Source organism: Thalassophryne amazonica, chromosome 1, assembly GCF_902500255.1.
Source record: "Thalassophryne amazonica chromosome 1, fThaAma1.1, whole genome shotgun sequence".
Classification (NCBI taxonomy): Eukaryota; Metazoa; Chordata; class Actinopteri; order Batrachoidiformes; family Batrachoididae; genus Thalassophryne; species Thalassophryne amazonica.
This window is the reverse complement of record NC_047103.1, coordinates 4,908,197-4,930,349: the sequence shown is the minus strand read 5'-3', so window position 1 is coordinate 4,930,349 and position 22,153 is coordinate 4,908,197. Positions and strand designations below refer to the sequence as shown.

General features: G+C 42.3%; 1 protein-coding gene across 1 annotated transcript in view; it reads right to left on the bottom strand.

Moving 5' to 3' along the window:
- Positions 1–22,153, bottom strand: part of LOC117524748 (sodium channel protein type 4 subunit alpha B-like) — a 295,022-nt gene that overhangs the window by 170,067 nt on the left and 102,802 nt on the right. Inside the window, exon 16 of the mRNA XM_034186600.1 lies at positions 1,777–1,950. Within this exon, the coding sequence (XP_034042491.1) occupies positions 1,777–1,950 (174 nt within the window). The remainder of the gene's footprint in view (positions 1–1,776; positions 1,951–22,153) is intronic.

The window sequence follows — 22,153 nt, the reverse complement described above, 5'->3', positions numbered from 1 at the left end:
GATCAGTGAGTGAACATCACAGAGATGTTGTTCAGCCACTTCCTGAAACTACACACTCTCATCTGTAAAATATATCTCTCTTCCTGACAATCTTTGAGTCTGTAAATCAGAGAGGCCGGAGAAGGTCACATGGTGCATCTCCTCTCTCTGCCTGCTGCCAGAGGCTCCGCCCTGACTGCAGCATCTCACTCAAACACACCAGTAAAGAACGGTCCCGTTGACCTGAAAACACATTCTTACTTTGTCTTCATGACAATGAAAATCATGTGAAAACACATAGAGGGATCATTTTCTTCAGGACTGGTGCAGTGTTTTTTTTACCTCCGTCAAGGAGGTTATGTTTTTGGTTGCGTTTGTTTGTCTGTCTGTTTGTCAGCAGGATAACTCAAACGTTTTGAACGGATTTTGATGAAATTTTGTGGAGTGGTTGGAAATGACAAGAGGAACAACTGATTCAATTTTAGTAGTGATCCGGATCACGATCCGGATCCCAATGCTAACACGTTAGCATGTCTATGGCATTTTCAATGTTAAAAGTTAGCATTAAGCAGTTGCAGCTGTCATGTTAAAAAATTCATATATTTGCAGTTTAGTTGAATAATAAATTGAATTTTGTCTCTTATTTGTTTTTGTCTATAAGCACATGCAATATCAATATCAGTGCTCAGATGACAGTAGCTTCTGGGAAAGGTGCAAGTTGCAATAAACTGTGATGCCAAGCGCTAAGGATACATGCTATCCAGTCACAGCAGATGAAACGTTTTTTACTACTGAGCAAACATCATTGTTAGACTTTTTTAGGTTCAATGATTCCACAGCCTGTAGATGTTATGGCGTCAGTGACCCCACGGCCTTGGCAGAGGTTTGCACTCTGAGTGCTTCTAGTTGTTTTTTTTTTTTTTTACTTAATCAAAGCATCAATGGACATTTTCTTAAATCAGTTTTCATCACAAAATTATTTTATTGATCCAAAAAGGAATCGTATGACAAGAATAGCAGACAGGTAAGTGATATTATTTTATAAATCTCTGCCATGTAGCTCCCAGCTGGTGGCGCTGCTGCACTGCATAGCACGTATATTTAAAAAAAATATTGTTATACATTGTATTAAAATCTTTTTCATAGGTTACAGCACTCTTGTGACCTGAGGACTTTGGTAAACCTATTTGTAAACACCAAAAGGGTTCGCTGACATGAATCATATTCATGTCAACGAGGACATGAATGTGAGGACAGCCCTTTAGAGGCATATTCCTCTAACGATTTGACAAATCTGAAAAAACCATTCCGTATTTTCCTTGTTAAAGCTGCATTCCTCCCTTTACATCATGTTCCAGACAAACTGATGTTTCACTTTCAGAAAGCTGAGATTGTGCTGAACATGGACATTATACTAAAAGAAAGCAGCTTAAAAAGGGAATTACTGGAGGTACAATAAAATGGACCCCAGAGCATTAAGGCCCAAACAAAAAGTCCTGCTGCCTCTGAACTGGGATAGATGTTTGACACACTGAGGAGCAGCAGCAGTGGAAGCTTTGTGCTGTTTTTGTTGATTTGTTTTTCACAGATTCTTCATTAGACAAAAAAGAGAGAAGAAAGTCAAATTAAAAGGACACAGAGGACAAAGAAAAACAAGGACAACATCAGACAGATGACAGAAAGAAAAAAAGAAAGAAGAACAAAACCCCAAAGCAACAAAGGAACAACAGAACAAAGTGGAAAATAAGTAACCAAGCGTGCGAGTGACACGTGGACACGCCTGGTGGTGTTTGTTACCAGTCTGAAAGAGCGCAGAACGCTGAGTCCCTCCACGTCCGACAGGCCGAGTTCCATCAGACTCAGGCACACAATGATGCTGTCGAAAATGTTCCAACCCGTCTGGAAATAATAGTATGGATCCAGAGCGATGATTTTCAGCAGCATCTCCGCTGTGAAGATCCCCGAGAAGACCTGAGAGGGTTTCAAAGACCACAAGGGCATCAACAACACCTACAAAGTCAAACTGTGCCTGAAACTGCATTAAACATCAGGCATCTCTTTTTTACAACCTTTTGCCATGAAATTGACAGTTAGGTGTGAAATTTGTCTTAGATTTGATGAACTGAACTGGAATGAAACACAAGTGGATGGTATGACTCTACAAGTTCTGCTCACCAGCCAAGAACCTTTTTCTGCTTTTCAGGACTGAAGGACAAAAATGGATAATGTGGCTTTATCTCCTCAAATGATTCCAAACTGTATCATCTGTCAATAACTGCATTATGTCTAAACTAACAAGTTTTTTTTTCTCTAATGAACCAGCTGAGGTGGTTCAGGCATCTGTTGAGGACGCCCCCGGACATCTTCTCCAAAGGGAGGACTTCCAGGTACATCTAACTGGGAGGAGGCCCTGGGAAAGACCCAGGACACGCTGAAGGGATTACATCTACACTGCATGAACTAGACCCCAGACACTGGAACTCCTACACTTAGGGCATGAACTAGAACATGAACTAGACCCCGAGACACTGGAACTCCTACATTTAGGGCATGAACTAGAACATGAACTAGACCCCAGACACTGGAACTCCTACACTTAGGGCATGAACTAGAACATGAACTAGACCCCAAGACACTGGAACTCCTACGCTTAGGGCATGAACTACAACATGAACTGGACCCCAGGACACTGGAACTCCTACGCTTAGGGCATGAACTACAACATGAACTGGACCCCAAGAAACTGGAACTCCTACACTTGGGGCATGAACTAGCACATGAACTAGACCCCAGGTCACTGGAACTCCTACACTTGGGGCAATAACTCTCCGCTGATCCAGAGAGGATAATCTACTCATTTCCAACAGGGGATCATAGTCTCACACTTGGAGGTGCTGATCCTCATCCCAGTCGCTTCACACTTGGTCTCAAAACTAACCAGGGCACACTGGAGGTCAGAGTCTGATGAAGCCAACAGAACCACATCATCTGCAACATGCAGATATGTAATTCTGAAGCCACCAAACTGGACGCCCTCCAGTCATTGACTGCACTTTGAAATCCAGCCATAAAAATCAGAAACAGGAGTGGTGACAAGAGGCACCCTGGCAGAGTCCAAGACCCACAGGAACCAGGTCTGATGTGATCCTCAGAATGTGGACGCAGCTCCTAGTTTGGTTGTATAGAAACCGAATCCTATGTTGTGCAGCTGACTTGGTACTCCATACTACTACAGCACCCCCACCCCCACCCCACAGCCACACCTAAGGTAGACTGTTGGCCATGCTCTCAAGGCCCCTCAAATATCCATGTGAGGGTAAAGAGTCAGTCCACTGTTTGATGACAGGATGGAACCTGCATTGCTCCTCCTGACTCTATAGTTCGATTATGAGTCTAAGTCTCTCGTACTCTGGCAGGGAGGCTGAAAAGTGTGACTCTCCTATAATCGGAATACACTCTCCAATCCACTGCCCAAGTTTACCAAACCAGAGGTAAAGTCCCCAACTTCCATACAACAATGTATAGGTGTGTCAGCCGTGACAGTCCAACGACATCCAGAGACTTCAGTATCTCAGGGTAACACTCCAGACAACTAACTACTGAGAGGCTCTTTAAGCACCTCAGTGACGTCCGCCAGGGAGTTGGCATCAGATCTGCCCTTAGCCTTCCGTCTGTGCCTCCCCTGATGTATGTAGGATTGAGGAGATCCTCAAAGTGTCTCTCTGTCAGGCTGGTTTTGTTTTTTAGATCGGCATGTCAGCGGTTGTTGGCGGCCGACGGTGGTTTTTGAAGAGGTATCAGAGCGTGAATGGAGTATTTTCTTCCCCATCACAGACCCTCTCTACTCGCTTTCAGCTCATTAACTCTGTTGAGCGCTGATTAGCTACTCAATAATCACGCGGTTATTATAACACGAGAGTCTCTCTCTCTCTCTCTCTCTCTCTCTCTCTCTCTCTCTCTCTCTCCCCTTTTCTCTCTGTATTTCTTCTCTCTCTCATTCCCCTCTCTCTGTCATCTCTCTCTCATCCATCTCTCTTGTCCCTTCACCTCTCTCTCCATCTCTAACCTCTTTCTCCCTCTCCTGTCCCTCTGTGTCCATCTCTCTCTCTCTCTATCTCTCTCTCTCAGCTGAAGGAAAAAATAAATCATGAATAATCTAAAGGAAAATCTGTGTTTTTTAAATGAATCAGTAAGTGAGGTTGCTGGTTTAATTCCTAAGCACAGTCTTTGCTACAGTCCTGTTGGATGTTATGGAATTATTGACATCGTATATAAAGTGTGGCAAATTCAAAAGTCCACTAATAATTTTTTTTATTAAAAACCATGTTAGCATTTACAGTCTGAGCTGTGGCAAGAAAAAGTATGTGAATCTTGGAGCTATAATGACATAAGAAAATAACAGAATTGGGCGCTACAGCTGGTGTTGTAAAGAGTCAGTTTTCACACAGAGCTCAGACATGAATCACCGACTCAAAAACCTATCTGCTGATAATACGTCATTAAGACAGATGTCTAACAACATGGGTACTGATGCACAAAGACAAAACACTTATCACACTCTCCAACCTTACAACAGACAAAGAAGAATCACACCAGACAGCTCTAATTTCCATTTAAAAGTTCTGCAGGCAACAGGTCCATCTCAATATTCAGTGGAATAAAGTGTTAAAAGATCATTATTACCTATTTACACAACGGTTAATCTCACTGTCACAGTGACCACCAACTTCACATTTCTGTTGCCAGATGATTTTGTGCGTAGGCTCACTTTGTCTGCACAGATCAGTTTTCTCATCAGAAATCCTCTCCACACCTTTCTCTTGCATCCGTTCAATACATCTTGCACACTTCAGTTTAAAGGGGACAACAGGTGACACTGATTGGTTAACATTAATGATATACTCACAGAGCGCCCATTCATTCATTCATTCAAACCTTTATTTAACCAGGATTTAAAAAACTCATTGAGATTAAAAATCTCTTTTACAAGAGTGTCCTGGCCAAGAGGCAACACACAAAAACACATACATATATAAATACATCAACATCAACATCTAACAACATTGACAGACAGACCTTTGATTCATCAGATCCTTTAAAAGATGTTTAAAATGACTAAAAGAGACCAAGTCCTTAAGTTGCAGCTCATCCTGAAGCTGATTCCAAGCAAATGGGGCAGCAAAGTTAAAAGCCTTTTTGCCCAAATCAGTGCAGACTTTAGGCAAAGACATTAAATACAGGTTCTGTGAACGTAAATTATATTCCTCATAGTTTTCAGTCTCAAGTAGGTGCACAAGTAAGATGGAAGGAGACCTAACACAGCCTTATAAATAAAAATGTTCCAATGGATCCAGCGGCGCAAGAAAAGAGAAAACCAACCAACCTGAGAATAAAGAGTGCAGTTCCATGAAACACTGTGTCCAAGGCATGGAGACACTGAGTGGTCGAATGCATGTACAATATGTCTCCATAGTCCAAGACTGACAAAAATGTTGCATTCACAAGTTCCTTCTTGGCTTGAAAAGAGAGGCAAGACTTAATTCTAAAGAAAAAACCTAACTTCAATTTGACTTTTTTGACCAACGCCTCAACATGTGGAACAAAGGAAAGAGACTGATCAATTATGAAACCCAAATACTTATACTGGGACACTTTCTCAATGACTGACCCTGATAGTGTGCAAATAGTCGGAACACTATTTGCAGATGGTTTACTATTCAAATCAAATCAAATCAATTTTATTTATATAGCGCCAAATCACAACAAACAGTTGCCCCAAGGCGCTTTATATTGTAAGGCAAAGCCATACAATAATTACGGAAAAACCCCAACTGTCAAAACGACCCCCTGTGAGCAAGCACTTGGCGACAGTGGGAAGGAAAAACTCCCTTTGAACATGAAGAAACCTCCAGCAGAAGCAGGCTCAGGGAGGGGCAGTCTTCTGCTGGGACTGGTTGGGGCTGAGGGAGAGAACCAGGAAAAAGACATGCTGTGGAGGGGAGCAGAGATCAGTCACTAATGATTAAATGCAGAGTGGTGCATACAGAGCAAAAAGAGAAAGAAACACTCAGTGCATCATGGGAACCCCCCAGCAGTCTAAGTCTATAGCAGCATAACTAAGGGATGGTTCAGGGTCACCTGATCCAGCCCTAACTATAAGCTTTAGCAAAAAGGAAAGTTTTAAGCCTAATCTTAAAAGTAGAGAGGGTGTCTGTCTCCCTGATCTGAATTGGGAGCTGGTTCCACAGGAGAGGAGCCTGAAAGCTGAAGGCTCTGCCTCCCATTCTACTCTTACAAACCGTAGGAACTACAAGTAAGCCTGCAGTCTGAGAGCGAAGCGCTCTATTGGGGTGATATGGTACTATGAGGTCCCTAAGATAAGATGGGACCTGATTATTCAAAACCTTATAAGTAAGGAAGAATTTTAAATTCTATTCTGGAATTAACAAAAAGCCAATGAAGAGAGGCCAATATGGGTGAAATATGCTCTCTCCTTCTAGTCCCTGTCAGTACTCTAGCTGCAGCATTTTGAATTAACTGAAGGCTTTTCAGGGAACTTGTAGGACAACCTGATAATAATGAATTACAATAGTCCAGCCTAGAGGAAATAAATGCATGAATTAGCTTTTCAGCATCACTCTGAGACAAGACCTTTCTAATTTAGAGATATTGCACAAATGCAACAAAGCAGTCCTACATATTTGCTTAATATGTGCATTGAAGGACATATCCTGATCAAAAATGACTCCAAGATTTCTCACAGTATTACTAGAGGTCAGGGTAATGCCATCCAGCGTAAGGATCTGGTTAGACACCATGTTTCTAAGATTTGTGGGGCCAAGTACAATAACTTCAGTTTTATCTGAATTTTAAAGCAGGACATTAGGGGTCATCCATGTCTTTATGTCTTTAAGACATTCCTGCAGTTTAACTAATTGGTGTGTGTCCTCTGGCTTCTTGGATAGATAAAGCTGGGTATCATCTGCGTAACAATGAAAATTTAAGCAATGCTTTCTAATAATACTGCCTAGGGGAAGCATTTATAAAGTGAATAAAATCGGTCCTAGCACAGAACCTTGTGGAACTCCGTAATTAACCTTAGTCTGTGAAGAAGACTCCCCATTTACATGAACAAATTGTAATCTATTAGATAAATATGATTCAAACCATCGCAGCGCAGTGCCTTTAATACCTATGGCATGCTCTAATCTCTGTAATAAAATTTTATGGTCACCAGTATCAAAAGCTGCACTGAGGTCTAACAGCACAAGCACAGAGATGAGTCCACTGTCTGAGGCCATAAGAAGATCATTTGTAACCTTCACTAATGCTGTTTCTGTACTATGATGAATTCTGAAACCTGACTGAAACTCTTCAAATAGACCATTCCTCTGCAGATGATCAGTTAGCTGTTTTATAACTACCCTTTCAAGAATTTTTGAGAGAAAAGGAAGGTTGGAGATTGGCCTATAATTAGCTAAGATAGCTGGGTCAAGTAATGGATTTTTAAGTAATGGTTTAATTACTGCCACCTTAAAAGCCTGTGGTACATAGCCAACTAACAAAGATAGATTGATCATATTTAAGATCGAAGCATTAATTAATGGTAGGGCTTCCTTGAGCAGCTTGGTAGGAATGGGGTCTAATAGACATGTTGATGGTTTGGAGGAAGTGACTAATGAAGATAACTCAGACAGAACAATCAGAGAGAAAGAGTCTAACCAAATACCAGCATTACTGAAAGCAGTCGAACATAAAGATATGTCTTTGGGATGGTTATGAATAATTTTTTCTCTAATAGTTAAAATTTTATTTGCAAAGAAAGTCATGAAGTCATTACTAGTTAAAGTAAAAGGAATACTCGGCTCAATAGAGCTCTGACTCTTTGCCAGCCTGGCTACAGTGCTGAAAAGAAACCTGGAGTTGTTCTTATTTTCTTCAATTAGTGATGAATAGTAAGATGTCTTAGCTTTACGGAGGGCTTTTTTATAGAGCAACAGACTCTTTTTCCAGGCTAAATGAAGATCTTCTAAATTAGTGAGACGCCATTTCCTCTCCAGCTTACGGGTTATCGGCTTTAAACTGCAAGTTTGTGGGTTATACCATGGAGTCAGGCACTTCTGATTTAAGGCTCTCTTTTTTAGAGGAGCTACAGCATCCAAAGTTGTGCTCAATGAGGATGTAAAGCTATTGACGAGATAATCTATCTCACTCATAGAGTTTAGGTAGCTACTCTGCACTGTGTTGGTATATAGCATTGAAGAACATAACAAAGAAGGAATCATATCCTCAAACCTAGTTACAGTGCTTTCAGAAAGACTTCTACTGTAATAATAATTACAGTTACAGGAATTACAATTACAGGAATCAGGCACTTCTGATCAGGGAATACTGTTAAGTCTTCAATTTCCATACCATAAGTCAGAACAAGATCTAAGGTATGATTAAAGTGGTGGGTGGACTCATTTACATTTTGAGCAAAGCCAATCGAGTCTAACAATAGATTAAATGCAGTGTTGACACTGTCATTCTCAGCATCTGTGTGGATGTTAAAATCGCCCACTATAATTATCTTATCTGAGCTAAGCACTAAGTCAGACAAAAGGTCCAAAAATTCACAGAGAAACTCACAGTAACGACCAGGTGGACGATATTACTATTGCTGTATCTGTTAGCTGTTTAATCTGCGCAGTTAGATTGATCTAGTTACCTAGATAACGATTTGTTTCACAGTGTTATCTTCACGTGCCTTAACTAAAGCACTCCCTCTGCTGAATCACCTCTAAATTATTTACACGTTATTCACTTTGCGTGTTTTTAGGAATCCGCTAGCTTAGCGCAGCTACTAGCTCTTAGCCGGTTTAGCATGGTGGCTTCTCCTGTCTCTCCCGCACTTTTCTGCTCTGGGTGTGAAATGTTTAGTTATTCCTCGGCCTCCTTTAGTAGTAATGGTACTTGTAATAAGTGTAGCTTATTCGTAGCTTTGGAGGCCAGGCTGGGCAAATTGGAGACTCGGCTCCGCACCGTGGAAAATTCTACAGCTAGCCAGGCCCCTGTAGTCGGTGCGGACCAAGGTAGCTTAGCCGCCGTTAGTTTCACTCTGGCAGATCCCGAGCAGCCGGGAAAGCAGGCCGACTGGGTGACTGTGAGGAGGAAGCGTAGCCCTAAACAGAAGCCCCGTGTACACCGCCAACCCATTCACATTTCTAACCCTTTTTCCCCACTCGGCGACACATCCGCCGAGGAACAAACTCTGGTTATTGGCGACTCTGTTTTGAGAAATGTGAAGTTAGCGACACCAGCAACCATAGTCAATTGTCTTCCGGGGGCCAGAGCAGGCGACACTGAAGGAAATTTGAAACTGCTGGCTAAGGCTAAGCGTAAATTTGGTAAGATTGTAATTCACGTCGGCAGTAATGACACCCGGTTACGCCAATCGGAGGTCACTAAAATTAACATTGAATCGGTGTGTAACTTTGCAAAAACAATGTCGGACTCTGTAGTTTTCTCTGGGCCCCTCCCCAATCGGACCGGGAGTGACATGTTTAGCCGCATGTTCTTCTTGAATTGCTGGCTGTCTGAGTGGTGTCCAAAAAATGAGGTGGGCTTCATAGATAATTGGCAAAGCTTCTGGGGAAAACCTGGTCTTGTTAGGAGAGACGGCATCCACCCCACTTTGGATGGAGCAGCTCTCATTTCTAGAAATCTGGCCAATTTTCTTAAATCCTCCAAACCGTGACTATCCAGGGTTGGGACCAGGAAGCAGACTTGTAGTCTTACACACCTCTCTGCAGCTTCTCTCCCCCTGCCATCCCCTCATTACCCCATCCCAGTAGAGACGGTGTCTGCTCCCAGACCACCAATAACCAGCAAAAATCTATTTAAGCATAAAAATTCAAAAAGAAAAAATAATATAGCACCTTCAACTGCACCACAGACTAAAACAGTTAAATGTGGTCTATTAACATTAGGTCTATCTCTTCTAAGTCCCTGTTAGTAAATGATATAATAATTGATCAACATATTGATTTATTCTGCCTTACAGAAACCTGGTTACAGCAGGATGAATATGTTAGTTTAAATGAGTCAACACCCCCGAGTCACACTAACTGTCAGAATGCTCGTAGCACGGGCCGAGGAGGAGGATTAGCAGCAATCTTCCATTCCAGCTTATTAATTAATCAAAAACCCAGACAGAACTTTAATTCATTTGAAAGCTTGACTCTTAGTCTTGTCCATCCAAATTGGAAGTCCCAAAACCAGTTTTATTTGTTGTTATCTATCGTCCTCCTGGTCGTTACTGTGAGTTTCTCTGTGAATTTTCAGACCTTTTGTCTGACTTAGTGCTTAGCTCAGATAAGATAATTATAGTGGGCGATTTTAACATCCACACAGATGCTGAGAATGACAGCCTCAACTGTTGTGTGTTGGGGGGGCGTGGCTGGATGTTTTGGTGTTCTTTTCTTTTCTTTGCTCTCCAGGTGGCATGAGGGCTGATTTGTCTGTGAAGAAGGTGCTGGCTGAAGAGTCTTCACCCTCATCAACATCATGGAAAGCATCTGTGAGTGGTGCTCACGTGCAACCTGGACGACTTGCAGCTGAAGCAGATAATTGGATGGCGTTCTGCGTTTAAGTCATGTGTGATTCAAGCAGAACTGCCGGGAACTCGACCTTGTGACGTTCGTTTGTGAGACGCTGAGGACCGCGCCTGGGTTTTGACACATCGAGCCCGTGAAGCAGGGAGGGGTGAGGACACATGCTGTCAGCACACATGAAAGGTAATTAAGTGTTTAAGTAATTGTTGATAGTAACTTGGTGTTTTGTTACACAGTATACTGGAATTGTGAAGAGAATTGTGCAGTTTGCTTCTCACTGCTGTGGCGTGAAGGATAAGTGATCCTCCACTTGTTGTGAGAAGCTGCTCATTTGCATAAAGTAAAAAAAGGACACTGACCTGAGTGTGTTGCTGATAGCGTGTGTTTATTGGAAGATATAGTTGTATCTGTTGCCTTACCTCACCTTCTCTTTGCTTCACAGAGAATCAGTTTGTCGTGTCCACCTGGGGGGTGTTTGGCGGTGGTAGGAAGTCCAGGAGCGCCGGCTTTAATCCTTGCGGGCGCTGGAGAGCGAGCCACAAATCACTCCACCAGAGGGACGTTGTTTTTATGTTTTTACACTTTTAAGCACAGGTGAATAATAAATAGTTTCTGTTTGGAACCGCTTTCTGGTTATTTTTAGCGCTGGGTCCTGTCTGACGCAGGTCCGCTCCTCAACCCGCGTCGACACATAACACTCAACACTGCATTTAATCTATTATTAGACTCAATTGGCTTTGCTCAAAATGTAAATGACTCCACCCACCACTTTAATCATATCTTAGATCTTGTTCTGACTTATGGTATGGAAATTGAAGACTTAACAGTATTCCCTGAAAACTCCCTTCTGTCTGATCATTTCTTAATAACATTTACATTTACTCTGATGGACTACCCAGCAGTGGGGAATAAGTTTCATTACACTAGAAGTCTTTCAGAAAGCGCTGTAACTAGGTTTAAGGATATGATTCCTTCTTTATGTTCTCTAATGCCATATACCAACACAGTGCAGAGTAGCTACCTAAACTCTGTAAGTGAAATCGAGTATCTCGTCAATAGCTTTACATCCTCATTGAAGACAACTTTGGATGCTGTAGCTCCTCTGAAAAAGAGAGCCTTAAATCAGAAGTGCCTGACTCCGTGGTATAACTCACAAACTCGCAGCTTAAAGCAGATAACCCGTAAGTTGGAGAGGAAATGGCGTCTCACTAATTTAGAAGATCTTCACTTAGCCTGGAAAAAGAGTCTGTTGCTCTATAAAAAAGACTACAACTCTGCTTCCTGGTCCCAACCCTGGATAGTCACGGTTTGGAGGATTTAAGAAAACTGGCCAGATTTCTAGAAATGAGAGCTGCTCCATCCAAAGTGGGATGGATGCCGTCTCTCCTAACAAGACCAGGTTTTCCCCAGAAGCTTTGCCAATTATCTATGAAGCCCACCTCATTTTTTGGACACCACTCAGACAGCCAGCAATTCAGGGAGAACATGCGGCTAAACATGTCACTCCCGGTCCGACTGGGGAGGGGCCCAGAGAAAACTACAGAGTCCGACATTATTGGATAAGGTCATCATTTTAGCTTTATTTGAGTTCACAACCAGTTTTAACAAAGCCAAATTTAGTTGCAAAGTGTTGAAGGCAGACTGTAGATTTGTGATGGCAAGCTGCAATGTAGGCCCAGAACAATAAATGACAGTATCATCTGCATAGTAATGATACTTGACATTTACTAAATTATTGCAGAGGTCATTTATATAAACAATAAATAAAAGTGGCCCAAGAACTGAACCTTGAGGCACTCCTTTAAAGATGCTATGAATTGATGATGTTAAGCCATCAACCTGTACGCTTTATGTCCTCCCTAACAAACAATTATTGAACCATCCTACAGTATGCTCAGACAGGCCAATGGCCAAGTTAGCCTTTGCTGCAGTAGAGTATGGTCCATTGTATCGAAAGCCTTTGATAGATCTATAAATAAAGCCGCATAGTGCTGTTTCTCATCCAAGGCAGTTATAAAGTTATTTATTACTTTGGCAGCAGCTGTTATTGTACTATGCTGTTTCCGAAAATCCGACTGATATTCATTTAAAATATTCTTGTTGATTAGAGCATCTTTTAATTTCATGCTTACAAATGATTCCATTGTTTTGGCTAAAACTGACAATTTAGAAATTGGCCTGTAGTTGTTTAAATTTGCAGGATCAATTTGTGCCCATGATACACCCTTGAATAATGTGGACCATAACTCCAGCCCTGTGCTCAGAACAAGCCTTCAGATTATGCACCCCCCCCCCCCCCCCAACACACACACACACAGATAGCAATGTGCACTGAGACATGCAACCAATGGATTTGCACTGTACATTTAGACTCCATAGCCATTAAACCACTAACCCTCTCTCTCTCTTTCTCTCTCTCTCTTCTCTCGTCTCTCTCCTCTCTCTCTCTCTCTCTCTCTCTCTCTCTCTCTCTCTATATATATATATATATATACACACACACACAATATATATTTAATTATATATTCATACATATGTTTTATTATACATATTTATTATTTATTATGTTAATATATATTATCACATACATCATTACTATGGTTTCACAGCTACGGAGAGCAGTGCTCTAACTACGGAATCAGTTCCTTTACATAAACTGAAGATAGGGCCCCTTGGTGTTTCTGCAGACCAAAGTGTTTGACCAAGAGATGAAGACTTGGAGCTTTATTGTGAACTGGCTTACGATACGAGATGATGTCACAGACTGCATGCATGCGTGTCTGAGGTCATATGATGACTAAGGAAACACAAACATGCTATTCAGTTCACTTACAAGTTACTCAGAATGTCAGGACACAACAAGGAGCTGAGACATGTCATCGTGTCTGACATCTTTTATTCTCTGGTCATGCACAGCCGTCCGTGCACGTGGGAAAGGTGCTTTCATCTGAGTTTGTGCACGTCTGATGTCCTGACCATGCACTAAAAGGCGTGACTTTAAGATACAGTAATGTGATGGAGGCAAAAAGCTGAAACAGGTGCTGCAAACTGCTGTGTGAGTCACTTGGCTAAGACAAACTGAACAACATGCTGGAACGTCAACAGCCATCAAAAAAAGACATGAGACAGGATGAGGACGCAGCCCGCCCACTGGGGTTGGGGTCTGATGTGACCCCGAATGCAGAAAACCAGCAGGACATGTTCAAAGAGTGTTCTTTAATCAAAGCCCATTTTAGTCCATCATCAACAGGTGCTCACCAAGGCCAAAATCAAACTGCAGGGTCAAAGGTCATAAAAGAAAATACAGATCTGAAGCAGGACATCTGACCTGGAAGACATGAATACACAGAAACAGCAAGCACAAAAACAACTAACGGACCAGCAACCAGGAAGCTGAACAGCAGAGTTTAACCAAGCTGGGGGGTGACGAGGAGCGACCGCAGGCACTGCCACGCCACCGTAAGAAAGCGAACCAAACACGAACAGAGAAGACTGCGTCAAAGTAAAACAGGACATAGGGTGAAACTAACAAGCCATTAGAATAAAACCAAAGTAGGACATTTAGAAATAAGCCGAAACCTCAGTAACACTTAGAACCAAGACTGAAACCAGATATACACTTAAAGAACCAGAGCAGCGCACCGTAGAGTGCAGACCTCCACCAACACTTAGTTTCTAATTACACAAATTCTCACCTTGAAAAAAAATTTCAAGGTCAAAGTCCTGTTTGAAGTGACTTCTCATAAGATAAATTAGATGCGGTCAAATGTCAGGAGGATGTATTTAGTTCATGCACTTGAATCAAAGGGTTTTTTGTGATGTTTCAGTTTTTTTTGTTTTTTTTTTTTAACATTTCCAGTTTCTGAATTCTTTTTCAGATAACTTTCACAGAACTTTGATTATCTCTGCTGTGCACAATTTGTCGTTGCTCTTTGTCACTTGGTTTCTGACTGATAACTGGAAGACAAACGCATAAAATTGGAACCTCCAACCAGTTTTGGATGGAGTGCCAGTCTGCACCTCACTTTCAAATATGAGAGTGACTGAGGCGAGTTTGATTAAGATATAATGTATAATCTATATCATAATAGCCAAGTGGCCTATGTGTGTGTGTGGTGTGTGTGTGGTGTGTGTGTGTGTGTGTGTGTGTGTGTGTGTGTGTGTGTGTGTGTGTGTGTGTGTGGCTTTGATCACACAAAAACCGTGAAGACCTGACATTTGCTGTTTGGTATCCTTATGTAATTTGGGTCAAGGATGAACACCGTGAAAATGGAAGGTTAACAGGAAAATTTTTTGGGAGAAATTACAATGGACATTGTGTTGCAATGCACCATGGAAGTTCAGGGTTTAGGGTTTTAAATGTTGTTATTGTGGTTTATGTTACTTTAACAGTGTTGTTAGTGTTATTGATTTATTGTGTTTTTGTAGTTCAATTGGTTTAGTCAGTTTAGATAAGTCTCATGTTGCAATTACCATGAGTGACTTAAGTGTTATATCGGCACCATGCGTGAAATGTGTAGAGTTTTTAAAGTCTTCTGTCACCGTCTCTGTTTGTCAAAATAAAGCACCTTCATACAGCAGAATGCAGAAAAGACAAACATCTGTGTGTGCATGTAACTTTAATCGCACACAAACTGGGGAGAGCTGATATTTGCGTTTGGTATGCTTATGTATTTTGGGTCAAGGATAAATGGCGCCAGAACTGATAACTTATTGTTTTCCCCCCTAAACATCTAGCCCCACCAACTGGTGTTATAAGTGCTACAGTGCAGGACTATCTTGGTCCTTCACTAACTCATTTCTGGTCAAAGGGAGGGGCAATGTGAGTGCGGCCCATCTGGTCAGAATTTACAACATCAAACTCATCGGAACAAAATAATGAGAGCACAAATTCTTCCAATTGGATTCTCACACCACCACTTGGTGATAACAGAGTAATGTGTTCCAGGATGGGCTCTTCGCTGCCCCTACTGGCAGTTTAATGTAAAACTCCTACAGGATAGGGCTTTTTTTAGGGCTATTGGGGACTTTTGGGAACAGTGGAGACTTACAAAGAGGACTTTGGAAACATCTTGAAATAGTGGGAGGTGGGGAAGAGTCAAATTAGAGAGTTTGTTCAGCTGTTTTGTGTAAACACTCACAAAAGCGAGAGGGAGTGTCTGGAGCAGCTGGAGAGAGAGGTGGCAGCTCTGAAGGATGGAGTAGTTGGGGGAATAGGGGGCAGCAGTGCTTGGACACATAGCAAGGGGGCGCTGAGGGAGTTTATGAATGAAAGGGCCAAGAAGGCGTTAGTGAAGACCAGGGTGACTAACATCACAAACATTGATGCACAAACATCACAAACACTGATTTCAATTCAATTTCAATTTATTTCCTTTATATAGCACCAAATCACAACAGAGTTGCCTCAAAGCGCTTCACACAGGTAAGGTCTAACCTTACCAACCCCCAGAGCAACAGTGGTAAGGAAAAACTCCCTCTGAGGAAGAAACCTCAAGCAGACCAGACTCAAAGGGGTGACCCTCTGCTTGGGCCATGCTGCAAACATAAATTACAGAAATAATCCACAGAACAATTCACGGACGAATATACAAGAATTGCTGTTGGTGCACAGGACAGGAGGATCACCAACACAAACACAACTCCCATCTCTGGATGGAGCTGCACCTTAAACAGAGAAAAAACAGAATCAGGCATCAGAAAGACAAAAAATACTGTATAATTTGCCAGCATTAAACAACAAGAAAAACAGAAGAAATACTAAGGTGATCACCGGCCACTAGCCCTAAGCTTCACTAAAAGACCCAGAATTTAGGTGAAGTTGAGGCCGCGGCCCGCTCCAATTACTAATAACATGAATTAAAAGAGTAAAAAGCATAAAACAAAACTGCACCAGTATGCTAGCCATATGAAAGGGAAAATAAGTGTGTCTTAAGTCTGGACTTGAAAGTTTCCACAGAATCTGATTGTTTTACTGATGCAGGGAGATCATTCCACGGAACAGGGGCATGATAAGAGGAAGCTCTGTGACCCGCAGACTTCTTATTTACCTTAGGGACAAAAAGTAGTCCTGCACCCTGAGAACGTAAAGCCCGGGCCGGTACGTAAGGTATAATTAGGTCAGCTAGGTAGGGAGGTGCCAGTCCATGAATAATTTTATAGGTTAGTAGCAGAACCTTAAAATCTGATCTCACTGGGACAGGAAGCCAGTGAAGAGACGCCAAAATGGGTGTAATGTGGTCAAACTTTCTGCTTCGTGTCAAAAGTCTGGCTGCAGCATTCTGAACCAATTGTAGACCCCTAATGCTACAATGCGGTAAACCAGAAAACAGAACATTGCAGTAGTCGAATCTAGAAGAGATGAACACATGGATCAGGGTCTCAGCATCAGCCATAGATAGGATGGGACGAATCTTCGCTATATTTCGCAGGTAGAAGAAAGCAGTCCTAGTAATATTTCTAATATGGAGACCAAAGGACAACGAAGGATCAAAAATTACCCCAAGGTTCCTCACTTTGTCAGTGTGATGTATGACACATGAGCCTAGGCTGAGTGTTAACTGGTCAAATTGATGCCGATGTCTTACTGGACCAAGAACCATCATTTCAGTCTTTTCAGAGTTTAAAAGTATGAAGTTTCTAGACATCCAACTTCTCACTGATGCAAGGCAATCTTCTAAGGATTTTATGTGAACGAGATTACCAGCAGTTATCGGCATATATAACTGAGTATCATCTGCATAGCAGTGAAAGGTATTCCCAAAATGCCGTAATATGTGCTCAAGGGGTGCTATATAAAGGGAGAAAAGCAGGGGCCTAAGACAGACCCCTGAGGAACCCCAAATTTCATGTCACTAAGGTTAGAGGTAGTGTTACTGTACAAAACACAGTGAGAACAAATGGTCAAGTATGACATCAGCCATGCAAGGGCACTCCCAGTAATCCCAAAATGATTTTCCAGCCTATCAAGCAGAATATGATGATCCACTGTATCAAATGCAGCAGTGAGATCTAACAGCAACAGAACCGTAGTGGTGTCCAAATCCACTGTAAGCAGAAGATCATTCACCACTTTAGTGAGAGCCGTCTCTGTGGAATGATATTTTCTAAAAGCAGACTGCAGTGGCTCAAAGAGATTATTCTCAGTAAGATAGTCTACAAGCTGCCGTGACACCACTTTTTCCAGAATTTTAGAGCAAAATGATAGATTTGATATCGGCCAATAGTTTTTCAATACACTCGGGTCAAGATTAGGTTTCTTAAGTAATGGTTTAATTACTGCATATCTGAAACGTTTAGGAACAGATCCAGAAGTTAAAGAAAGATTAATAATTTGCAGCACAGTCGGCCCAAGAGTGGACCACAGGTCCTTAAACAGTTTTATTGGTATAGGATCAAATAAACAGGTTGTGCTTTTTGTTGACGTTACGAGTTTCATCAGCATGTCTAGAGAGATACTATCAAATTCTGTAAATCTAGGTAATACCTCAGTAGTGGCGCCCACCTCAATAGCAGGGTGTAGTGGCTGGATTAAGGCATGCTGGGATATGTTCAACCTAATGTTATCTATTTTCTTCTCAAAGTAATCCAGGAAACCTTGTGCTGTAAAAGGAGAGCGAACTATAGGTGGTTGTCCATGAATAAGTGTTGCCACCGTGTTGAACAAGAACTTTGAGTTATGCTTGTTTTTGTTGATCAAATCAGAGTAATAGGTCTGCTTTGTAGCCAATAATGCATGCTTATAGTCTAAGATAGCATCACGCCATGCAAGGTGGAATACTTCTAATTTTGAACGATGCCATTTCCGTTCTAGACCTCTTGCTTTATGCTTGAGGTCACGCAGGTAATCATTGAACCAAGGTGACTGCGATTTGGGGGAGCGCGGTTTCAACACAGGTGGTGCGCTGATGCACTAACATCACAAACATTGATGCACCAACAAGGCACTTCTTTAATTTAGAGAAGGGAACTAAGAGAAACACTTACTATGCACCTGAGACTTGCCAACGGGGAGGTCACAGCTGACCCTTTACTCCTGAGACAGGAGACCATTAACTTCTGTACTGAACTGTTTGGGGCCAGAGATACAGTCAGTGACAGATTCTGGATGCCCTTCTACAGCTGGAGGAGTCTGAAGCAGCTGCCCTGGACTCTCCCATTACTCTGGAGGAAACGACCACCGCCGTACAGCAGCTCAGCGCTGGGTGGGCTACGGGGATCAATGGGCTTCCACCGGATTTTTATAAGACGTTTTGGAGTTTGTTAGGGCCTGACATGCACAGGGTCTTCACTACAGCATTGCAGCTGGTCCAGCTCCCTGGCAGCTGCTCCAGAGCAGTTTTGGCCCTTCTGTCAAAGAAAGGAGACTTAACAGATTTAAAGAACTGGAGGTCAGTCTTTCTGTTATGTGCAGATTACAAAATCCTTGCGAAAGTGCTTTCCAACAGGTTGAAGAACTGTTTGGACTTAGTAATCCACCACACACAGACTTACTCAATACCTGGTCATACAATCATGGACAGAATTCAATAAATTCAATAAATTGGATATTGGACTCTTATCAATCGATCAAGATAAAGCTTTTGACAGAGTGGATCATCTGTACTTTTTTACGCCATGATGGCATTCAGATTCCCCAGAGTCTTTACATCATGGATTAGTGTTCTCTATGCGGGGCTACGGTGGTCCTCAGAATGGAGGGAGGGCTGAGCCGACCCATGGAGGTGTAAAGTGGCATCAGGCAGGGGTGTCCTCTGTCTGGGATGCTCTATGTGTTGGCCATTGAGCCACTCCTACACCAGCTCAGGAGGGGGCTAAGGGGCCTGGAGGTAGAGCAGATCTCAGAGCCCATTCACATATCAGCGTATGCAGATGATATCACAGCATGCATATCATGACAGGAAGACTTGGACACTTTAGGACAAAATTTGTCTCTGTATGAACAGGCCTCATCTGCACGGGTGAACTGGGCCAAGTGTGAGGGTTTCCTCCTTGGTCAGTGGGACCATCAGGCAAGACTGACCCTTCCAGCAGGACTGCAATGGAGCACAGAGGGGCTCAAGTATGTGGGTGTGTTCCTGAAGAGCGACCAATTCCAAACAAAAAACTGGGAGGGCCTTGTGGAAAAGGTGAGTGACCGATTATCTCGTTGGACCTGGGTCCAGCCCCAGCTGTCTTATAGGGGGAGGACTCTGGTCGTTAACACCCTAGGCTACCTCATGTTTGTGGCATCGTTTCATCATCCTGCAGCCTCTGGACTCTGTGGTAGTGAATATACAGAGAAAACTGGTGGATTTTTTTTCTGGGGTGGGTTCCACTGGATAAAGCCAGACGTTCTGCACTTGTTGGTGGATGAAGCTGGGCAGGTGCTGATAGACATCACCAGTCGAGTGGTGGCCCTTCATTTACAAACTGTGCAGTGGCTGCTCTACAGCCTAGGGCAGTTGTGGACAGAGATGACGGCCGTCTTGCTTCGCAGAGGTGGAGGACTTGGTTATTAGAGACATTTGTTTCTGATGGACCTGACTGGTCTCAGGATGGAGTTTGCATACAGCTCATTGGTGGGGAGCTGGAGGAGTTTGAGGCCGTGTGGACATTGGGGGGGCACTCTGTGAACTGAGAGGGGAGCAGCTACTCATGGACTATTAAGATCTGTAGTTTCAAGTGTTGTTGTGGTGCTTGATTTAATGTCATTGTTTTAATTAGTAATTGGCAGAAATAAATGCATTTTAAAAGTCAAAGTCAAGTTCTCCTGACGTCACTTTGTTTCCTGTTTGCTTCGTTTCAGTACAATCTGATTTATTAGCTGTTCTACACAGATGTAAAACAATTTCATATTTTACCTTGGGTAGGTATTTGTGCTGGAGACCCAACAGCATTTCCTGTATATTCATTTTGTGAATTGTTCTGTAATTTGTGTCTGTATCATGGCCCAAGCAGAGGGTCACCACTTTGAGTCTGGTCTGCTTGAGGTTTCTTCCTCAGGGGGAGTTTCTTCTTACCACGGCTGCTCTGAGGGTTAGTAAGGTTAGACCTTACTTGTGTGAAGCACCTTGAGGCACCTCTGTTGTGATTTGGTGCTATATAAATGAAATAAATTGAAATTGAAAAAATTCAAAACATCACATGACCCTAACTGATCACACAAAGAGAAGTGCTTAAACCTTATGATGTAATAGAGGACATCTGCATCAGATTTATTAGTACAGTGAGGAGGAATGTTGTTTACGGATTTAAAGACAGTATTAACCATCCAAAGTCAGTCTACATCAAGAAACAAAATTAATAAAATAAGGACAATATATCTTTGTGTGTCCACTGCCTGTAACACAGCGCACCAAACCGTTTACACGGCCCTGACAGGTGGGGAACCTACATGGAGGTGACACCATGGTTTTTCTTTTTTGGCTGAGCCCACCTGAGTCCCACAGGTGTACACTTAGCCACTGGGTGCTCACCTTCAAGCTCCTCCCCCAGGCCTGGCACCACGAGGGGAACCCGGTTTCCCTAAGCTGGGCCCGCGAAGAGTTACAGAACTTGGCCGAGGACTGACACCAACTGACATTTCAACCAGAAAATAGTTTTTATTTTTTTGTCTTCCTTTTAATGACAAAAAACAAACACACTTCTATTTATTTTATATCCAATTGTGTTTTATTAGTAATTCTGAAATTCTGCAAGAAAAACAAATCAAAGTCTTCTTTTTTCGAAATATAAAATCAGTGATCATCACACGCTCAGAGGCTGCAGGAGGAGGACATGTTTCACTTGGTACACTTTGATCGGTTTGGTTTGCATCCAGCAGGAAACACGTGTGCACTCACGTGGAGATACTGATATGTGAAATCCAGCGCACGTAACAAACAACAAACCACGGAAGCGTCAGCTGAGACAGATTCAGTCAGCGCTGTAATGAGCCAACAACCGCAAAAACGCACCAACACAGAGCGACGCGCAGTGAGCCACCAGAGAGACGGTCCAAAGTCTGAGTGAGGATTAGAGGTTTGATCCTCTTAATGACACAGCAACTCCAGAAATGAGATTCTTGACACGAGAATGACAGTGTAGGAAGAAAAAAAGAAAGAAAAAAACTCTGAGGAATGCAGAAATGCACAGCCGCACCATGAGAGGGCGCTTATGTCACCCCAAATATGGGCTGAAGGTTAAATTTGTTAATTTGTTGTCATCCACGTATTGATAGCCACATGTTGACATCTGTCATTATGTGACAGAACACTGCCGCTTAACTTAAATGAACATGTTTAAAAAGAAAAAGAATGAACGCAGGATTAGCAAATATAGGCCCAACCAGGGTCGGACTGGGAACAAATTTCGGCCCTGGCATTTTTCCTCTGGACCACATATATATATATATATATATATATATATATATATATATATATATATATATATATATATATATATATATATTCAACAAAAATATAAAAGCTGTTGGGAAAGTGTAGGAACACGGACCCACAACAGGGGGCGCAAATGAACGGACAATGGAGTAAGTCAAAATAACAAGCTTTACTGTTGTGAATGTGCACAACGAATACAACCAATCACAGCAATGGACA